Source organism: Pristiophorus japonicus, chromosome 9 (assembly GCF_044704955.1).
Source record: "Pristiophorus japonicus isolate sPriJap1 chromosome 9, sPriJap1.hap1, whole genome shotgun sequence".
Lineage (NCBI taxonomy): Eukaryota > Metazoa > Chordata > Chondrichthyes > Pristiophoridae > Pristiophorus > Pristiophorus japonicus.
Genome location: NC_091985.1, coordinates 193,527,073 through 193,546,334, shown reverse-complemented (window position 1 = coordinate 193,546,334; position 19,262 = coordinate 193,527,073). Strand labels below are relative to the sequence as shown.

Below are 19,262 nucleotides of genomic sequence, written 5' to 3'. Positions count from 1 at the left end.
TCAGTTACATGGAGAGACTGGAGAAGCTGGGATTGTTCTCCTTAGAGCAGAGAAGGTTAAGGGGAGATTGACCAGAATGGTACCAGGGATGTGGGACTTCAGTTACATGGGGAGACTGGAGAAGCTGGGATTGTTCTCCTTAGAGCAGAGAAGGTTAAGGGGAGATTGACCAGAATGGTACCGGGGATGTGGGACCTCAGCTACATGGAGAGACTGGAGAAGCTGGGATTGTTCTCCTTAGAGCAGAGAAGGTTAAGGAGAGATTGACCAGAATGGTACCAGGGATGTGGGACCTTAGTTACATGGGGAGACTGGAGAAGCTGGGGTTGTTGTCCTTAGAGCAGAGAAGGTTAAGGGGAGATTGCCCAGAATGGTACCGGAGATGTGGGACTTCAGTTACATGGAGAGACTGGAGAAGCTGGGATTGTTCTCCTTAGAGCAGAGAAGGTTAAGGGGAGATTGACCAGAATGGTACCAGGGATGTGGGACTTCAGTTACATGGGGAGACTGGAGAAGCTGGGGTTGTTGTCCTTAGAGCAGAGAAGGTTAAGGGGAGATTGCCCAGAATGGTACCGGGGATGAGGGACTTCAGTTACATGGAGAGACTGGAGAAGCTGGGATTGTTCTCCTTAGAACAGAGAAGGTTAAGGGGAGATTTGATCGAGGTGTTCAAAATCAGGAGGGGTTTTGGTAGAGTAAATAAGGAGAAACTGTTTCCTGTGGCAAGTAGGCCGGTAACCAGAGGACACATTTAAATCATTGGTAAAAGAACTAGCGGGCAGATGAGGAGAAGTGTCTTCACACAGCGGGTTATTAAGATTGGAACACACGACCTAAAAGGCCAGTGGACGCAGACTCCATAGGTGCTGTCAACAAGGCTATCGGGGCTGTATTTGAAGAGTAACTTACAAGGTTATGGGGAAAGGGCAGGGGAGAGTGGGACTAACTGGAATGCTCTTTCAAAGAGCCAGCACAGGCAAGTTGGGCCGAATGGCCTCCGTCTATGCTATAAGGTTCTATGATTCTAGATGCCAGTTTACTGAATAATCTTAACTCAGAGATCGATACATTTCTGTGAGCCAAGCGTATGAAGGGAGATGGACCAAGGCGGGTGGATGGAGTTAGGATACAGATCAGCCATGATCTCAGGGAATGGCGGGAGAGGGTGGAAGGGCTGAATGGCCTCACCTTTATCCTGGCCTAACTCCTCAGATCATGAAGCAGTCCGTGCCCACGTGCTGCAAGGCCTGGACGACGTTCAGGCTTCGGCGAATAGCAAGTAATGTTCGCGCCACACAAGTGCCAGGCAATGACTATGTCCAACAGGATCCTAACCACCTAACCCTTGATGTTCAAAGGCATTACCCTCGCCAAATCCCCCACCGTCAACATCCTGGGGCTCACCATTGACCAGAAACTTAACTGGACCAGCCACATAAATACTGTGGCCACAAGAGCGGGTCAGAGGCTGGGTATTCTGTGGTGAGTGTCTCACCTCCTGACTCCCCAAAGCCTTTCCACCATCTACACGGCACAAGTCAGGAGTGTGATGGAATACTCTCCACTTGCCTGGATGAGTTGCAGCTCCAACAACACTCGAGAAGCTCAACACCATCCAGGACAAAGCAGCCCGCTGGATTGTCACCCCATCCACCACCTTCAACACTCACTCCCTCCACCACCGGCGCACCGTGGCTGCAGTGTGTACCATCTACAAGATGCACTGCAGCAACTCGCCAAGGCTTCTTCGGCAGCACCTCCCAAACCCACGACCTCCACCAGCTAGAAGGACAAGGGCAGCAGGCGCATGGGAACACCACCACCTCCACGTTCCCCTCCGAGTCACACACACCATCCTGACTTGGAAATATATCGGCCGTTCCTTCATCGTCGCTGGGTCAACATCCTGGAGCTCCCTCCCTAACAGCACTGTGGGAGCACCTTCACCACACGGACTGCAGCGGTTCAAGTAGGCGGCTCACCACCATCTCCTCGAGAGCTATTAGGGATGGGCAATAAATGCTGGCCTTACCAGCGACGCCCACATCCCGTGAATGATTAAAAAAAACACTTTCCTCCTCTAACTCAGTGCCTGCCACAATGCTGCCAATAGACACACTGCTCCTTTACCTGAGGGCCTGTATCTTGCAGTCTGGTTTGACCAAGGCCCCACACAGCTGTATGACTCCGGAATCTCCCAGTTGATTGTTGTCCAGGTCCAGCGCTGTTAGTGACCGGTTTGTACAGAGAGCCCAGGCTAGCTGTCTGCAGTAGGCATTGGTGATACCCGTGCCGCACAGTCTGAGTGAGATAATGTCACTGATTCATAACAACATAAGAAACAAGCTGATTTTGGTCTCAACTCCACTTCCCTCCCCGTTCCCCATAACCCTTCACTCCCTTATCGCTCAAAAATCTGTCTATCTCCGCCTTAAATATATTCAATGACCCAGCCTCCACAGCTCTCTGGGGCAGAGAATTCCACAGATTTACAACCCTCTGAGAGAAGAAATTCCTCCTCATCTCAGTTCTAAATGGGCGGCCCCTTATTCTAAGACTGTGTCCCCTAGTTCTAGATTCCCCCACGAGGGGAAACATCCTCTCTGCATCTACCCTGTCCAGCCCCCTCAGAATCTTATATGTTTCAATAAGATCTCCTCTCATTCTTCTAAACTCCAATGAGTATAGGCCCAACCTACTAAAACTTTCTTCACAAGACAACCCGTTCATCCCCAGAAACAACCTCGTGAACCTTCTCTGAACAGCCTCCAATGCAAGTATATCCCTCCTTAAATACGGAGACAAAACTGTACGCAGTACTCCAGGTGTGGCCTCACCAATACCCTGTACAGGTGTAGCAAGACTTCTTTGCTTTTATACTCCATCCCCCTTGCAACAAAAGCCAACATTCCATTTACCTTCCTGATCACTTGCTGTACCTGCATACTAACTTTTTGTGTTTCATGCACAAGGACCCCCAGGTCCCTCTGTACTGCAGCACATTGCAACTTTTCACCATTTAAATTATAGTTACCTTTTCTATTATTTCTGCCAAAGTGGATAACCTCACATTTTCCCAAATTAGACTCCATCTGCCAAATTTTTGCCCACTCACTTAGCCTGTCTAAATACCTTTGCAGATTCTTTTTGGCTGACTCACAATTTGCTTTCACATCCTTTTTGTATCATCAGCAAACTTGGCTCTATTACACACGGTCCCATTATTCAAGTCATTAAAATAGATTGAAAATATTTGAGGACCCAGCACAGATCCCTGCGGCACTCCATTAGTTACTTCGCCAAACGGAAAATGACCCATTTATCCCGAATCACTGTTTTCTGCTGGTTAGCTGGGAATAGAGATAGGAAGGCTTGTAGGGCTGGAGGAGGTTACAGAGATGGGGAGGGTTGTAGGGCTGGAGCTGGAGGAGAGAGTGAGGGTTAGTGGGGAGAGAGGGAGGATAAGTGGGGAGAGAGGGAGGGTTAGTGGGGAGAGAGGGAGAGTTAGTGGGGAGAGAGTTAGGGTTAGTGGGGAGAGAGGGAGGGTTAATGGGGAGAGTGGGAGGGTTAGTGGGGAGAGTGGGAGGGTTAGTGGGGAGAGTGGGAGGGTTAGTGGGGAGAGAGGGAGGGTTAGTGGGGAGAGAGTGAGGGTTAGTGGGGAGAGAGGGAGGGTTAGTGGGGAGAGAGGGAGGGTTAGTGGGGAGAGAGGGAGGGTTAGTGGGGAGAGAGGGAGAGTTAGTGGGGAGAGAGTGAGGGTTAGTGGGGAGAGAGGGAGGGTTAATGGGGAGAGTGGGAGGGTTAGTGGGGAGAGTGGGAGGGTTAGTGGGGAGAGTGTGAGGGTTAGTGGGGAGAGTGGGAGGGTTAGTGGGGAGAGTGGGAGGGTTAGTGGGGAGAGAGGGAGGGTTAGTGGGGAGAGAGGGAGGGTTAGTGGGGAGAGTGGGAGGGTTAGTGGGGAGAGAGGGAGGGTTAGTGGGGAGAGAGGGAGGGTTAGTGGGGAGAGAGGGAGGGTTAGTGGGGAGAGAGGGAGGGTTAGTGGGGAGAGAGGGAGGGTTAGTGGGGAGAGAGGGAGGGTTAGTGGGGAGAGAGGGAGGGTTAGTGGGGAGAGTGGGAGGGTTAGTGGGGAGAGAGGGAGGGTTAGTGGGGAGAGAGTGAGGGTTAGTGGGGAGAGAGGGAGGGTTAGTGGGGAGAGAGGGAGGGTTAGTGGGGAGAGAGTGAGGGTTAGTGGGGAGAGAGTGAGGGTTAGTGGGGAGAGAGGGAGGGTTAGTGGGGAGAGAGGGTGGGTTAGTGGGGAGAGAGGGAGGGTTAGTGGGGAGAGAGTGAGGGTTAGTGGGGAGAGAGGGAGGGTTAGTGGGGAGAGTGGGTGGGTTAGTGGGGAGAGTGGGTGGGTTAGTGGGGAGAGTGGGTGGGTTAGTGGGGAGAGTGGGAGGGTTAGTGGGGAGAGTAGGAGGGTTAGTGGGGAGAGAGTGAGGGTTAGTGGGGAGAGAGTGAGGGTTAGTGGGGAGAGAGGGAGGGTTAGTGGGAGAGAGGGAGGGTTCGTGGGGAGAGAGGGAGGGTTAGTGGGGAGAGAGGGAGGGTTAGTGGGGAGAGAGGGAGGGTTAGTGGGGAGAGTGGGTGGGTTAGTGGGGAGAGTGGGTGGGTTAGTGGGGAGAGTGGGAGGGTTAGTGGGGAGAGTAGGAGGGTTAGTGGGGAGAGTGTGAGGGTTAATGGGGAGAGAGGGAGGGTTAGTGGGGAGAGAGGGAGGGTTAGTGGGGAGAGAAGGAGAGTTAGTGGGGAGAGAGGGAGAGTTAGTGGGGAGAGAGGGAGAGTTAGTGGGGAGAGAGGGAGGGTTAGTGGGGAGAGAGGGAGGGTTAGTGGGGAGAGAAGGAGAGTTAGTGGGGAGAGAGGGAGAGTTAGTGGGGAGAGAGGGAAAGTTAGTGGGGAGAGAGGGAGGGTTAGTGGGGAGAGAGGGAGGGTTAGTGGGGAGAGAAGGAGGGTTAGTGGGGAGAGAAGGAGAGTTAGTAGGGAGAGAGGGAGAGTTAGTGGGGAGAGAGGGAGAGTTAGTGGGGAGAGAGGAAGGGTTAGTGGGGAGAGAGGGAGGGTTAGTGGGGAGAGAGGGAGGGTTAGTGGGGAGAGAGGGAGGGTTAGTGGGGAGAGAGGGAGGGTTAGTGGGGAGAGTGGGAGGGTTAGTGGGGAGAGAGGGAGGGTTAGTGGGGAGAGAGTGAGGGTTAGTGGGGAGAGAGGGAGGGTTAGTGGGGAGAGAGTGAGGGTTAGTGGGGAGAGAGGGAGGGTTAGTGGGGAGAGAGGGAGGGTTAGTGGGGAGAGGGTGGGAGGGCGTCGGGTGAGAATGGGCGGTTGTGGGTTGGGGTCAGAGAGCAGAGGGACCAGACGGTAGGCCCCAGGGTCCTCGGCCGTCCCGTCTCTGCACTTACCGTAAGTGGCGCAGCCTACAGGTGGGTCTCCTCAGCGCCTCGCTCAGCTGTTTGACGGCGGCCGCTCCCAGCTCATTGTGGTTCAGGCTCAGCTGTTCCAGCGACCGGTTCCCGCCCACGGCCGAAGCCAGGTCCCGGGTTCCAGCCGCCGTCAGCCCATTGTAGTCCAGCCTAGGCGGAAAGAGGTCGTCACGGCGACGGGCCTACACGGCAACCACTGTGCGCGGACATCATTCGGGCGGGGGTGTGGTGGGGGGAGGCGCGGTCACTGTCTTCCCTTCCAGGCCGCCCCCCCCCCCCTCAGAAAGGATACATCGGCCTCGGATGGGGAGCATTGCAGATGCTCCGTAATTTTACGGGGACTAAAAGGGTGAAATGACGAGGGCAGGTTGCACAGACTGGGCTTGTATTCCCTCGGGTGTCGAAGATGAAGGGGTGATCCAATCGAGGTGTTAAAGATGGTTCAAGACGTTGATCAGGTAAGATAGAGATAAACTATTTCTTCTGGTGAGGGGAGACCGGAACTAGCGGGGCATCACCTTTATAATTAGAGCCAGGCCGTTCGGAGGTGATGTCACGGAGAATTTCTTCACACAAAGTGCACCGGCCTCCACCTGTTCTCGTGCAACTGGCTCGAGGGGCTGAATGGGCCTACTCCTGTTCCTGTGTAACAGGCTCAAGGGGCTGAATGGGCCTCCTCCTGTTCCTGTGTAACAGGCTCGAGGGGCTGAATGGGCCTCCTCCTGTTCCTGTGTAACAGGCTCGAGGGGCTGAATGGGCCTCCTCCTGTTCATGTGTAACTGGCTCGAGGGGCTGAATGGGTCTCCTCCTGTTCCTGTGTAACAGGCTCGAGGGGCTGAATGGGCCTCCTCCTGTTGCTGTGTAACAGGCTCGAGGGGCTGAATGGGCCTCCTCCTGTTTCTGTGTAACAGGCTCGAGGGGCTGAATGGGCCTCCTCCTGTTCCTGTGTAAGAGGCTCGAGGGGCTGAATGGGCCTCCTCCTGTTCATGTGTAACAGGCTCGAGGGGCTGAATGGCCTCCTCCTGTTCCCATGTAACAGGCTCGAGGGGCTGAATGGGCCTCCTCCTGTTCCTGTGTAACAGGCTCAAGGGGCTGAATGGGCCTCCTCCTGTTCCTGTGTAACAGGCTCGAGGGGCTGAATGGGCCTCCTCCTGTTCCTGTGTAACAGGCTCGAGGGGCTGAATGGGCCTCCTCCTGTTCATGTGTAACAGGCTCGAGGGGCTGAATGGCCTCCTCCTGTTCCCATGTAACAGGCTCGAGGGGCTGAATGGGCCTCCTCCTGTTCCTGTGTAACAGGCTCAAGGGGCTGAATGGGCCTCCTCCTGTTCCTGTGTAACAGGCTCGAGGGGCTGAATGGGCCTCCTCCTGTTCCTGTGTAACAGGCTCGAGGGGCTGAATGGGCCTCCTCCTGTTCCTGTGTAACAGACTCAAGGGGCTGAATGGGCCTCCTCCTGTTTCTGTGTCACGTCTCAAACATGCACGTACAGTATGTCACTTTCTGAAATTGCACGTTCGAGAGTCATAGGGAATACTTTCCTCACTTACCACAACTCTTGGATTTCACAGCCTGGTTGCCGCAGAGACGAACACAAAAGCTTCACTCCCGAGTCTCCCAGCTGGTTCCAACTGAGCCTGTGTGAGCAGAGACTGACGTCAGTGCGATAAAGTCCCAAACTGTGGACACTTTGATATGTGTGACTCGAGGAGGGTGCGTGGAGATTTAAAGATAGAAAGACTTGCATTTATATCACACCTTTCATAACCACCGGACATCTCAAAGCACTTTACAGCCAATGAAGGACGTTTGAAGTGGCAGTCACTGTTGTAATGTGGGAAATGCGGCAGCTAATTTGTGCACAGTAAGCTCCCACAAACAGCAATGTGATAATGACCAGATCATCAGTTTTTCGCGAAGTTGATTGAGGGATAAATATTGGCCCAGGACACCAGGGGATAACTCGCCTGCTCTTCTTCGTAATAGTGCCATGGGATCTTTTACATCCACCTCAGAGAGCAGACGGGGCCTCGGTTTAACGTCTCATCCGAAAGACGGCACCTCCGACAGTGCAGCACTTTGATGTCCCACATCTCCGGTACCATTCTGGGTCAATCTCCCCTTAACCTTCTCTGCTCCAAGGAGAACAATCCCAGCTTCTCCAGTCTCTCCATGTAACTGAGGTCCCACATCCCCGGTACCATTCTGGGCAATCTCCCCTTAACCTTCTCTGCTCTAAGGAGAACAACCCCAGCTTCTCCAGTCTCCCCATGTAACTGAAGTCCCACATCCCTGGTACCATTCTGGTCAATCTCCCCTTAACCTTCTCTGCTCTAAGGAGAACAACCCCAGCTTCTCCAGTCTCCCCATGTAACTGAAGTCCCACATCCCGGGTACCATTCTGGTCAATCTCCCCTTAACCTTCTCTGCTCCAAGGAGAACAATCCCAGCTTCTCCAGTCTCCCCATGTAACTGAAGTCCCACATCCTGGTACCATTCTGGGTCAATCTCCCCTTAACCTTCTCTGCTCTAAGGAGAACAACCCCAGCTTCTCCAGTCTCCCCATGTAACTGAAGTCCCACATCCCGGGTACCATTCTGGGCAATCTCCCCTTAACCTTCTCTGCTCTAAGGAGAACAACCCCAGCTTCTCCAGTCTCCCCATGTAACTGAAGTCCCACATCCCGCGTACCATTCTGGTCAATCTCCCCTTAACCTTCTCTGCTCTAAGGAGAACAATCCCAGCTTCTCCAGTCTCCCCATGTAACTGAGGTCCCTCATCCTGGGTACCATTCTGGGCAATCTCCCTCTGCACCCTCTCTCAGGCCTTCACAGCCTCCCTAAAGTGTGGTGCCCAGAATTGGACACAATACTCCAATGGGGCCTAAATTCAGTGATTTGTAAAGGTTCAGCAATAACCTCTGTTATTTATGCATGCCAATGATGCAATGATGCACTGAACACGAGACTTGAATGTACTTTCACCCTGTATATTCCTTACCTGTACACCAGAGGGTGCTGCTGCTGGAGACCTAGGGATCACCTGTACACTGCAGGTAACTCAGTATAAAAGGGAGCTCACCTCTTGGTTTCCTCACTCAAGGAGCTGTGATAAAGAACTACAGTCTGTACAGTTCAAGTGCCATACCCCTGCCTCGTGGAGCCATTAACAGAGTGCCTTTGTACTCTATTCCTGTACGAATGAAGCTTAATTTTCTGACGGCCTTTGTTGAGCGATTTAATCGGGGGGAGGGGAAGGTACCTGAGGGTTTTGCACAGGTGTAAGACGGAAGAGAGCTGTCGGATGCCCTCAGCTTGGATGGAGCAGTGGGTGACGTTGAGTTCCTCCACAATGCCCAGGGGTCTTATGGCAGAAGCCAGCACGCAGCAATCCAACGGGCACAGCCTGAGCGCCTTGCCGGGGTCCTTGCAGTCGCCGAGGGTAACTTTGCCCATCCGCAGCAGACCGGCGTTGCCGGTCTCAGACATGAAGTGCATGGTGTTCAAGAGCCTCCTCTTGTTCCTGAGAGCCTCCGTGCCTCCACTCAGGCTCCCCTCCTCACCCTGGGAGATCTCGTCCTCCGGGCTGACTCTGGAACCATGGACATCTCCTCGTAGTGTTCCATCGGGATCTTCTGCAGAAGCGAAAAACAAATGATATCACGTTTCGAACGTCTCTGATCAGATGCCTCTGTAACCTCCTCCAGCCCCCACACCCCTCCCTATCTCTGTAACCTCCTCCAGCCCTACACCCTCCCTATCTCTGTAACCTCCTCCAGCCCCCACACCCCTCCCTATCTCTGTAACCTCCTCCAGCCCCTACACCCCTCCCTATCTCTGTAACCTCCTCCAGCCCCCACACCCCTCCCTATCTCTGTAACCTCCTCCAGCCCCTACACCCCTCCCTATCTCTGTAACCTCCTCCAGCCCCTACACCCCTCCCTATCTCTGTAACCTCCTCCAGCCCCTTCAACCCTCCCTTTCTCTGTAACCTCCTCCAGCCCCTACACCCCTCTCTTTCTCTGTAACCTCCTCCAGCCCCTACAACCCTCCCTATCTCTGTTACCTCCTCCAGCCCCTACACCCCTCCCTATCTCTGTAACCTCCTCCAGCCCCTACACCCCTCCCTATCTCTGTAACCTCCTCCAGCCCCTTCAACCCTCCCTTTCTCTGTAAACTCCTCCAGCCCCTACACCCCTCCCTATCTCTGTAACCTCCTCCAGCCCCTACACCCCTCCCTATCTCTGTAACCACCTCCAGACCCTACAACACTCCCTATCTCTCTAACCTACTCCAGCCCTACACCCTCCCTATCTCTGTAACCTCCTCCAGCCCCTACACCCCTCCCTATCTCTGTAACCACCTCCAGCCCCTACAACCCTCCCTATCTCTGTAACCTCCTCCAGCCCCTACACCCCTCCCTTTCTCTGTAACCTCCTCCAGCCCCTACACCCCTCCCTATCTCTGTAACCTCCTCCAGCCCCTACACCCCTCCCTATCTCTGTAAACACCTCCAGCCCTACAATCCTCCCAAACTCTGTAACCTTCTCCAGCCCATACACCTCTCCCTATCTCTGTAATCTCCTACAGCCCATACACCCTTCCCTATCTCTGTAAACTCCTACAGCCCATACACCTCTCCCTATCTCTGTAACCTCCTCCAGCCCCTACACCCCTCCCTATCTCTGTAACCTCCTCCAGCCCATACACCTCTCCCTATCTCTGTAAACTCCTACAGCCCCTACACCGCTCCCTATCTCTGTAACCTCCTCCAGCCCCTACACCCCTCCCTATCTCTGTAACCTCCTCCAGCCCCTACACCCCTCCCTATCTCTATAACCTCCTCCAGCCCCTACACCCCTCCCTTTCTCTGTAACCTCCTCCAGCCCCTACACCCCTCCCTTTCTCTGTAACCTCCTCCAGCCCCTACACCCCTCCCTATCTCTGTAACCTCCTCCAGCCCCTACACCCCACCCTATCTCTGTAACCTCCTCCAGCCCCTACACCCCTCCCTTTCTCTGTAACCTCCTCCAGCCCCTACACCCCTCCCTTTCTCTGTAACCTCCTCCAGCCCCTACACCCCTCCCTATCTCTGTAACCTCCTCCAGCCCCTACACCCCTCCCTATCTCTGTAACCTCCTCCAGCCCCTACACCCCTCCCTTTCTCTGTAACCTCCTCCAGCCCCTACACCCCTCCCTATCTCTGTAACCTCCTCCAGCCCCTACACCCCTCCCTATCTCTGTAACCTCCTCCAGCCCCTACACCCCTCCCTTTCTCTGTTTCCTCCTCCAGCCCCTACACCCCTCCCTATCTCTGTAAACTCCTCCAGCCCCTACACCCCTCCCTATCTCTGTAAACTCCTCCAGCCCCTACACCCCTCCCTTTCTCTGTAAACTCCTCCAGCCCCTACACCCCTCCCTATCTCTGTAACCTCCTCCAGCCCCTACACCCCTCCCTATCTCTGTAACCTCCTCCAGCCCATACACCTCTCCCTATCTCTGTAAACTCCTACAGCCCCTACACCGCTCCCTATCTCTGTAACCTCCTCCAGCCCCTACACCCCTCCCTATCTCTGTAACCCCCTCCAGCCCCTACACCCCTCCCTTTCTCTGTAAACTCCTCCAGCCCATACACCCCTCCCTATCTCTGTAATCTCCTACAGCCCATACACCCCTCCCTATCTCTGTAACCTCCTCCAGCCCTACACCTCTCCCTATCTCTGTAACCTCCTCCAGCCCTACACCCCTCCCTATCTCTGTAACCTCCTCCAGCCCTACACCTCTCCCTATCTCTGTAACCTCCTCCAGCCCCTACACCCCTCCCTATCTCTGTAACCTCCTCCAACCCCACACTCTCCCTATCTCTGTAACCTCCTCCAGCCCCTACACCCCTCCCTATCTCTGTAACGTCCTGCAGCCCCTTCAACCCTCCCTATCTCTGTAACCTCCTCCAGCCCCTACAACCCTCCCTCTCTCTGTAACCTCCTCCAGCCCCTACAAACCTCCCTATCTCTGTAAACACCTCCAGCCCTACAATCCTCCCAAACTCTGTAACCTTCTCCAGCCCATACACCTCTCCCTATCTCTGTAATCTCCTACAGCCCATACACCCCTCCCTATCTCTGTAAACTCCTACAGCCCATACACCTCTCCCTATCTCTGTAATCTCCTACAGCCCATACACCACTCCCTATCTCTGTAATCTCCTACAGCCCATACACCCCTCCCTATCTCTGTAAACTCCTACAGCCCATACACCCCTCCCTATCTCTATAAACTCCTACAGCCCATACACCTCTCCCTATCTCTGTAATCTCCTACAGCCCATACACCACTCCCTATCTCTGTAACCACCTCCAGCCCCTACAACCCTCCCTATCTCTGTAACCTCCTCCAGCCCCTACACCCCTCCCTATCTCTGTAACCTCCTCCAGCCCCTACACCCCTCCCTTTCTCTGTAACCTCCTCCAGCCCCTACACCCCTCCCTATCTCTGTAACCTCCTCCAGCCCCTACACCCCTCCCTATCTCTGTAACCCCCTCCAGCCCCTACACCCCTCCCTTTCTCTGTAAACTCCTCCAGCCCATACACCCCTCCGTATCTCTGTAATCTCCTACAGCCCATACACCCCTCCCTATCTCTGTAACCTCCTCCAGCCCTACACCTCTCCCTATCTCTGTAACCTCCTCCAGCCCTACACCCCTCCCTATCTCTGTAACCTCCTCCAGCCCTACACCTCTCCCTATCTCTGTAACCTCCTCCAGCCCCTACACCCCTCCCTATCTCTGTAACCTCCTCCAACCCCACACTCTCCCTATCTCTGTAACCTCCTCCAGCCCCTACACCCCTCCCTATCTCTGTAACGTCCTGCAGCCCCTTCAACCCTCCCTATCTCTGTAACCTCCTCCAGCCCCTACAACCCTCCCTCTCTCTGTAACCTCCTCCAGCCCCTACAAACCTCCCTATCTCTGTAAACACCTCCAGCCCTACAATCCTCCCAAACTCTGTAACCTTCTCCAGCCCATACACCTCTCCCTATCTCTGTAATCTCCTACAGCCCATACACCCCTCCCTATCTCTGTAAACTCCTACAGCCCATACACCTCTCCCTATCTCTGTAATCTCCTACAGCCCATACACCACTCCCTATCTCTGTAATCTCCTACAGCCCATACACCCCTCCCTATCTCTGTAAACTCCTACAGCCCATACACCCCTCCCTATCTCTATAAACTCCTACAGCCCATACACCTCTCCCTATCTCTGTAATCTCCTACAGCCCATACACCACTCCCTATCTCTGTAATCTCCTACAGCCCATACACCCCTCCCTATCTCTGTAATCTCCTACAGCCCATACACCCCTCCCTATCTCTGTAAACTCCTACAGCCCATACACCCCTCCCTATCTCTGTAAACTCCTACAGCCCTACACCCCTCCCTATCTCTGTAACCTCCTCCAGCCCCTACAACCCTCCCGCTCTCTCTGTAACCTCCTCCAGCCCCTACAAACCTCCCTATCTCTGTAACCTCCTCCAGCCCATACACCTCTCCCTATCTCTGTAATCTCCTACAGCCCTACACCCCTCCCTATCTCTGTAACGTCCTCCAGCCTTACACCCCTCCGTATCTCTATAACCTCCTCCAGCCCCTACACCCTCCCTATCCCTGTAACGCCCTCCAGCCCCTTCAACCCTCCCTAGCTCTGTAACCTCCTCCAGCCCCTACAACACTCCCTCTCTCTGTAACCTCCTCCAGCCCCTACAAACCTCCCTATCTCTGTAACCTCCTCCAGCCCCTACAACCCTCCCTTTCTCTGTAACCACCTCCAGCCCCTACAACACTCCCTCTCTCTGTAACCTCCTCCAGCCCATACACCTCTCCCTATCTCTGTAATCTCCTCCAGCCCCTACAAACCTCCCTATCTCTGTAACCTCCTCCAGCCCCTACAACCCTCCCTTTCTCTGTAACCTCCTCCAGCCCATACACCTCTCCCTATCTCTGTAACCTCCTCCAGCCCATACACCTCTCCCTATCTCTGTAAACTCCTCCATCTCATACACCCCTCCCTATCTCTGTAACCTCCTCCAAACCTACACTCTCCCTATCTCTGTAACGGCCTCCTGCCCCTTCAACTCTCCCTATCTCTGTAACCTCCTCCAGCCCCTACAACCTTCCCTTTCTCTGTAAACACCTCCAGCCCTACAATCCTCCCAAACTCTGTAACCTCCTCCAGCCCCTACACCTCTCCCTATCTCTGTAATCTCCTACAGCCCATACACCTCTCCCTATCTCTGTAATCTCCTACAGCCCATACACCCCTCCCTATCTCTGTAATCTCCTACAGCCCATACACCCCTCCCTATCTCTGTAACCTCCTCCAAACCTACACTCTCCCTATCTCTGTAACCTCCTCCAGCCGCAACACCCCTCCCTATCTCTGTAACCTTCTCCAGCCCTACACCCCTCCGTATCTCTGTAACCTCCTCCAGCTCCTACACCCTCCCTATCCCTGTAACCTCCTCCAGCCCCTACACCTCTCCCTATCTCTGTAACATCCTCCAGCCCCTTCAACCCTCCCAAACTCGTTAACCTTCTCCAGCCCCTTCAACCCTCCATATCTCTGTAACCTCCTCCAGCCCATACACCCTCCCTATCTTTGTAACCTTCTCCAGCCCTACAACCCCCCCTATATCTCCAACCTCCTCCAGCCCCTACAACCGTCCCTATCTCTGTAAGCTCCTCTGCCCCTATAAAACTCCCTATCTCTTTAACCTCCTCCAGCCCCTACACCTCGCTATCTCTGTAACCTACCCCAGCCCCTACACACCTCCCTATCACTGTAACCTCCTCAAGTCCCTACACCCCTCCCTATCTCTGTAATCTCCTCCAGCCTCTACACCCCTCCTTATCTCTGCAACCTCCTCCAGCCCCTGCACCCCTCCCTATCTCTGTAACCTCCTTCAGCCCATATACCCTCTCTATCTCTGTAATCTCCTCCGGCTCTACAAACCTCCCTATCTCTGTAACCTCCTCCAGCCCAATACTCCTCCCTATCTCTGTAACCTCCTCGAGCCCTACAACCTTCCCTATCTCTTTAACCGCCTCCAGCCCCTACATCACTCCCTATCTTTATAACCCTCTCCAGCCCCTACACCCTCACTATCTCTGTAAACTCCTCAAACCCTACAACCCTACCTAGCACTGTAACCTCCTCCAGCTCCTACACACTCCCTATCTCTCAAACCTCCTCCAGCCTCTACAAACCTCCCTATCTCTGTAACCTCCTCCAGCCCCGACAACCCTCCCTCTCTCTGTAACCTCCTCCAGCGCCTATACCCCTCCCTATCCCAGTAACCGCCTTCAGCCCATAAGCCCCTCCCTATTTCCGTAATCTCCTCCAGCTCTACAACCCTCGCAATCTTTGTAACCTCCTCCATCTCCTACATCCCCTACATCACTCCCTATCTCTATAACCCTCTCCAGCCCCTACACCCTCACTATCTCTGTAAACTCCTCAAACCCTACACCCCTCCCTATCTCTGTAATCTCCTCCAGCCTTACATCCCTCCCTATCTCTGTAAACTCCTCCAACCCATATGCCCCTCCCTATCTCTGTAACCTCCTCCAGCCCTACAACCCTGCCTATCGCTGTATCTTCCTCCAGCCCCTACACCCTTCCCTACCTCTGTAAACTCCTCCAACCCTTCAAGCCTCCCTATCTCTGTAACCTCCTCCAGCCCCTACAACCCTCCCTCTCTCTGTAACCTCCTTCAGCCCTACACACCACCCTATCTCTGTAACCTCCTCCAGCCCTACGATCCACCTATCTCTGTAAGCTCCTCTGTCCCAAAACCCTCCTTATCTCTGTAACCTCCTCCAGCGCCATACCCCTCTCTATCTCTGTAACCTCCTCCACCCTCTGCAACCCTCCCTATCTCTGTAACATCCTCCACCCTCTGCAACCCTCCCTATCTCTGTAACCTCCTTCAGCCCCTACACCCCTCCCTATCTCTGTAACCTCCTCCAGCCCCTAAACCCCTCCCTATCTCTGTAACCTCCTCCAGCCTTATTCGAATATGCATTAATGGCTAAAATTATACTTCATATTCAGATTAACTTCTAAAACAAGAATGTTTGGAAAAGAATCATTGAAGCAAAAAGTTGCTCATTCGGCCTATCTTGCCTGTGCCGGCTCTTTCAAAGAGCTATGTGGTTAATCCTAATCCCCCGCCCTTTCCCCGTTGCCCTGTAAACTTCCCCTTCCAGTATTTATCCAAACCCCCTTTTGAAAGTCACTATTGAATCTGCTCCCATCGCCCTTTCAGGCAGCGCGTTCCCGATCACAACAACTCGCTGCGTCAACACATCTCTCCTCATCTCCCCCTCAGGGTCTTTTCCCAGTTACCTTCAATCTGTGTCCTCTGGTTACTGACCCTCCTGGCACAGGAACCTCTCTCAAAACCATTCATCATTTTGAACACCTTGATCAATTTTCCCTTAACCTTCTCTGCTCTAAGGAGAACAATCCCAGCTTCTCCAGTCTCTCCATGTAACTGAAGTCTCACATCCCTGGTACCATTCTGGTCAATCTCCCCTTAACCTTCTCTGCTCTAAGGAGAACAATCCCAGCTTCTCCAGTCTCCCCATGTAACTGAAGTCCCACATCCCCGGTACCATTCTGGTCAATCTCCCCTTAACCTTCTCTGCTCTAAGGAGAACAACCCCAGCTTCTCCAGTCTCCCCATGTAACTGAGATCCCACATCCCTGGTACCATTCTGGTCAATCTCCCCTTAACCTTCTCTGCTCTAAGGAGAACAATCCCAGCTTCTCCAGTCTCTCCATGTAACTGAAGTCCCACATCCCCGGTACCATTCTGGTCAATCTCCCCTTAACCTTCTCTGCTCTAAGGAGAACAACCCCAGCTTCTCCAGTCTCTCCATGTAACTGAAGTCCCACATCCCTGATACCATTCTGGGCAATCTCCCCTTAACCTTCTCTGCTCTAAGGAGAACAATCCCAGCTTCTCCAGTCTCTCCATGTAACTGAAGTCCCACATCCCCGGTACCATTCTGGTCAATCTCCCCTTAACCTTCTCTGCTCTAAGGAGAACAATCCCAGCTTCTCCAGTCTCCCCATGTAACTGAAGTCCCACATCCCCGGTACCATTCTGGGCAATCTCCCCTTAACCTTCTCTGCTCTAAGGAGAACAACCCCAGCTTCTCCAGTCTCTCCATGTAACTGAGATCCCACATCCCTGGTACCATTCTGGGCAATCTCCCCTTAACCTTCTCTGCTCTAAGGAGAACAACCCCAGCTTCTCCAGTCTCCCCATGTAACTGAGATCCCACATCCCTGGTACCATTCTGGCCAATCTCCCCTTAACCTTCTCTGCTCTAAGGAGAACAACCCCAGCTTCTCCAGTCTCCCCATGTAACTGAGATCCCACATCCCGGGTACCATTCTGGTCAATCTCCCCTTAACCTTCTCTGCTCTAGTTATTTTTCCGCCGCCCTAGGCGTCGCTCGGATGCTCCCGGCCCGGTTCTTTAGCTCGGGAGATTCCCATTCCAACCCCCGCAAGAGAGATGTACAACGCCTCCCTTAACGCTGCGTCCCCTGACTCCAGGCCCAGCTGCCTAAACGTACCTACTGAGGCGCAAACTTGTTCCGGGGCGCTAACTTTACCATCCTGCTGCCATTACCGCCCCGACAAACATCGCCGAAAATCCAGTCCTTGCCTCTATTTATTAAGCCCAGGGACTTTGAAAAGGGAGTTGAAAACTACTTGAGGGAAAAGAGGCGGCGATGCTTTGGAGAACTCTGGGACCGTATGGAATATTTTGATACCCTTGATCTTCATGTCCTGCAGGATCTGGTGCAGTTCCTGCTTGCTGTCGTGCAATCTCGCCAAGAAGCCCACCATGGCTTCACCGACTGGCTCATCCCTCTCCTTCAACATCTTGAGGAAATGGTTTGATGGCGTCTTCCTCTCTGTGTTCTCTGCTGCTGGCTTAACGCCCTGGAAACATACAGAATTGACATCGAGTCTGCAGCACAGAAACAGGTCTGTGCCGCTGGTTATGCTCCACACACGTCTCCTCGCCTCGGAGTTCAGAAGAATGAGAGGTGATCTCGTTGAAACCTATAAGATTCTGAGGGGGCTGGACAGGGTGGATGCAGAGAGGATGTTTCCCCTCGTGGGGGAAATCTAGAATTAGGGGACATAGTCTCAGAATAAGGGGCCACCCATTTAAAACAGAAATGGGGAGGAATTTCTTCTCTCAGAGGATCGTGAATCTTTGGAATTCTCTGCCGCAGAGAGCTGTGGAGGCCGGGTCGTTTAAGGTGGAGATAGACAGATTTTTCAACGATAAGGGAGTGAAGGGTAATGGGGAGCGGGCAAAGACGTGGAGTTGAGTCCATGATCAGATCAGCCAGGAGTAGGCCATTCGGCCCTTCGAGCCTGCACCACCATTCAATATGATCGCGGCTGATCATACAACTTCAGTACCCCATTCCTGCTTTCTCTCCATACCCCTCGATCCCTTTAGCCATAAGGGCCACATCTAACTCTCTTTTGAATATATCTAACGAACTGGCCTCAACAACTTTCTGTGGTAGAGAATTCCACAGGTTCACCACTCTCTGGGTGAAGAAGTTTCTCCTCATCTCGGTCCTAAATGGCTTACCCCTTATCCTTAGACTGTGACCCCTGATTCTGGAGTTCCCCAACATTGGGAACATTCTTCCTGCATCTAACCTGTCCAATCCCGTCAGAATTTTACATGTTTCTATGAGATACCCTCTCATTCTTCTAAGTTCCAGTGAATATAAGCCTAGTCGATCCAGTCTTTCCTCATATGTCAGTCCTGCCATCCCGGGAATCAGACTGGTGAACCTTCGCTGCACTCCCTCAATAGCAAGAATGTCCTTCCTCAGATTAGGAGACCGAAACTGTACACAATATTCCAGTTGAGGCCTCACCAAGGCTCTGTACAACTGCAGTAAGGCCTCCCTGCTCCTATACTCAAATTCCCTAGCTATGAAGGCTAACATGCCATTTGCCTTCTTCACCGCCTGCTGTACCTGCATGCCAACTTTCAATGACTGATGTACCATGACACCCAGGTCTCGTTGCACCTCCCCTTTTCCTAATTTGTCACCATTCAGATAATATTCTGCCTTCCTGTTTTTGCCACCAAAGTGGATAACCTCACATTTATCTACATTATACTGCATCTGCCATGCATTTGCCCACTCACCTAACCTATCCAAGTCACCTGCAGCCTCTTAGCATCCTCCTCACAGCTCACACTGCCACCCAGCTTAGTGTCATCTGCAAACTTGGAGATATTACATTCAATTCCTTCGTCTAAATCATTAATGTATATTGTAAATAGCTGGGGTCCCAGCACTGAACCTTGCGGTACCCCACTAGTCACTGCCTGCTATTCTGAAAAGGACCCGTTTATTCCCACTCTTTGCTTCCTATCTGCCAACCAGTTCTCTATCCACATCAATACATTACCCCCAATACCATGTGCTTTAATTTTGCACACTAATCTCTTGTGTGGGACCTTTGTCAAAAGCGTTTTGAAAGTCCAAATACACCACATCCACTTGTGCTCCCTTGTCCACTCTACTGGTTACATCCTCAAAAAATTCTAGAAGATTTGTCAAGCATGATTTCCTTTCAGAAATCCATGCTGACTTGGACCGATACTGTCACTGCTTTCCAAATGCGCTGCTATTTCATCTTTAATAATTGATTCCAGCATTTTCCCCACTACTGATGTCAGGCTAACTGGTCGATAATTCCCTGTTTCTCTCTCCCTC

The 19,262-nt window shown here is 53.1% G+C and overlaps 1 protein-coding gene across 6 annotated transcripts in view; it reads right to left on the bottom strand.

Moving 5' to 3' along the window:
• Positions 1-19,262, bottom strand: part of LOC139273390 (ribonuclease inhibitor-like) — a 47,869-nt gene that overhangs the window by 8,478 nt on the left and 20,129 nt on the right. For 4 of the 6 annotated variants that reach the window (XM_070890240.1, XM_070890239.1, XM_070890243.1 and 1 more), the window contains 5 exons: positions 17,274-17,445; positions 8,686-9,058; positions 6,975-7,061; positions 5,409-5,579; positions 2,131-2,319 (listed from right to left, as the gene is read on the bottom strand). In XM_070890240.1, the coding sequence (XP_070746341.1) occupies positions 2,131-2,319; positions 5,409-5,579; positions 6,975-7,061; positions 8,686-9,058; positions 17,274-17,445 (992 nt within the window). The remainder of the gene's footprint in view (positions 1-2,130; positions 2,320-5,408; positions 5,580-6,974; positions 7,062-8,685; positions 9,059-17,273; positions 17,446-19,262) is intronic. The other 2 variants (XM_070890242.1, XM_070890244.1) reach the window with 2 other exon arrangements.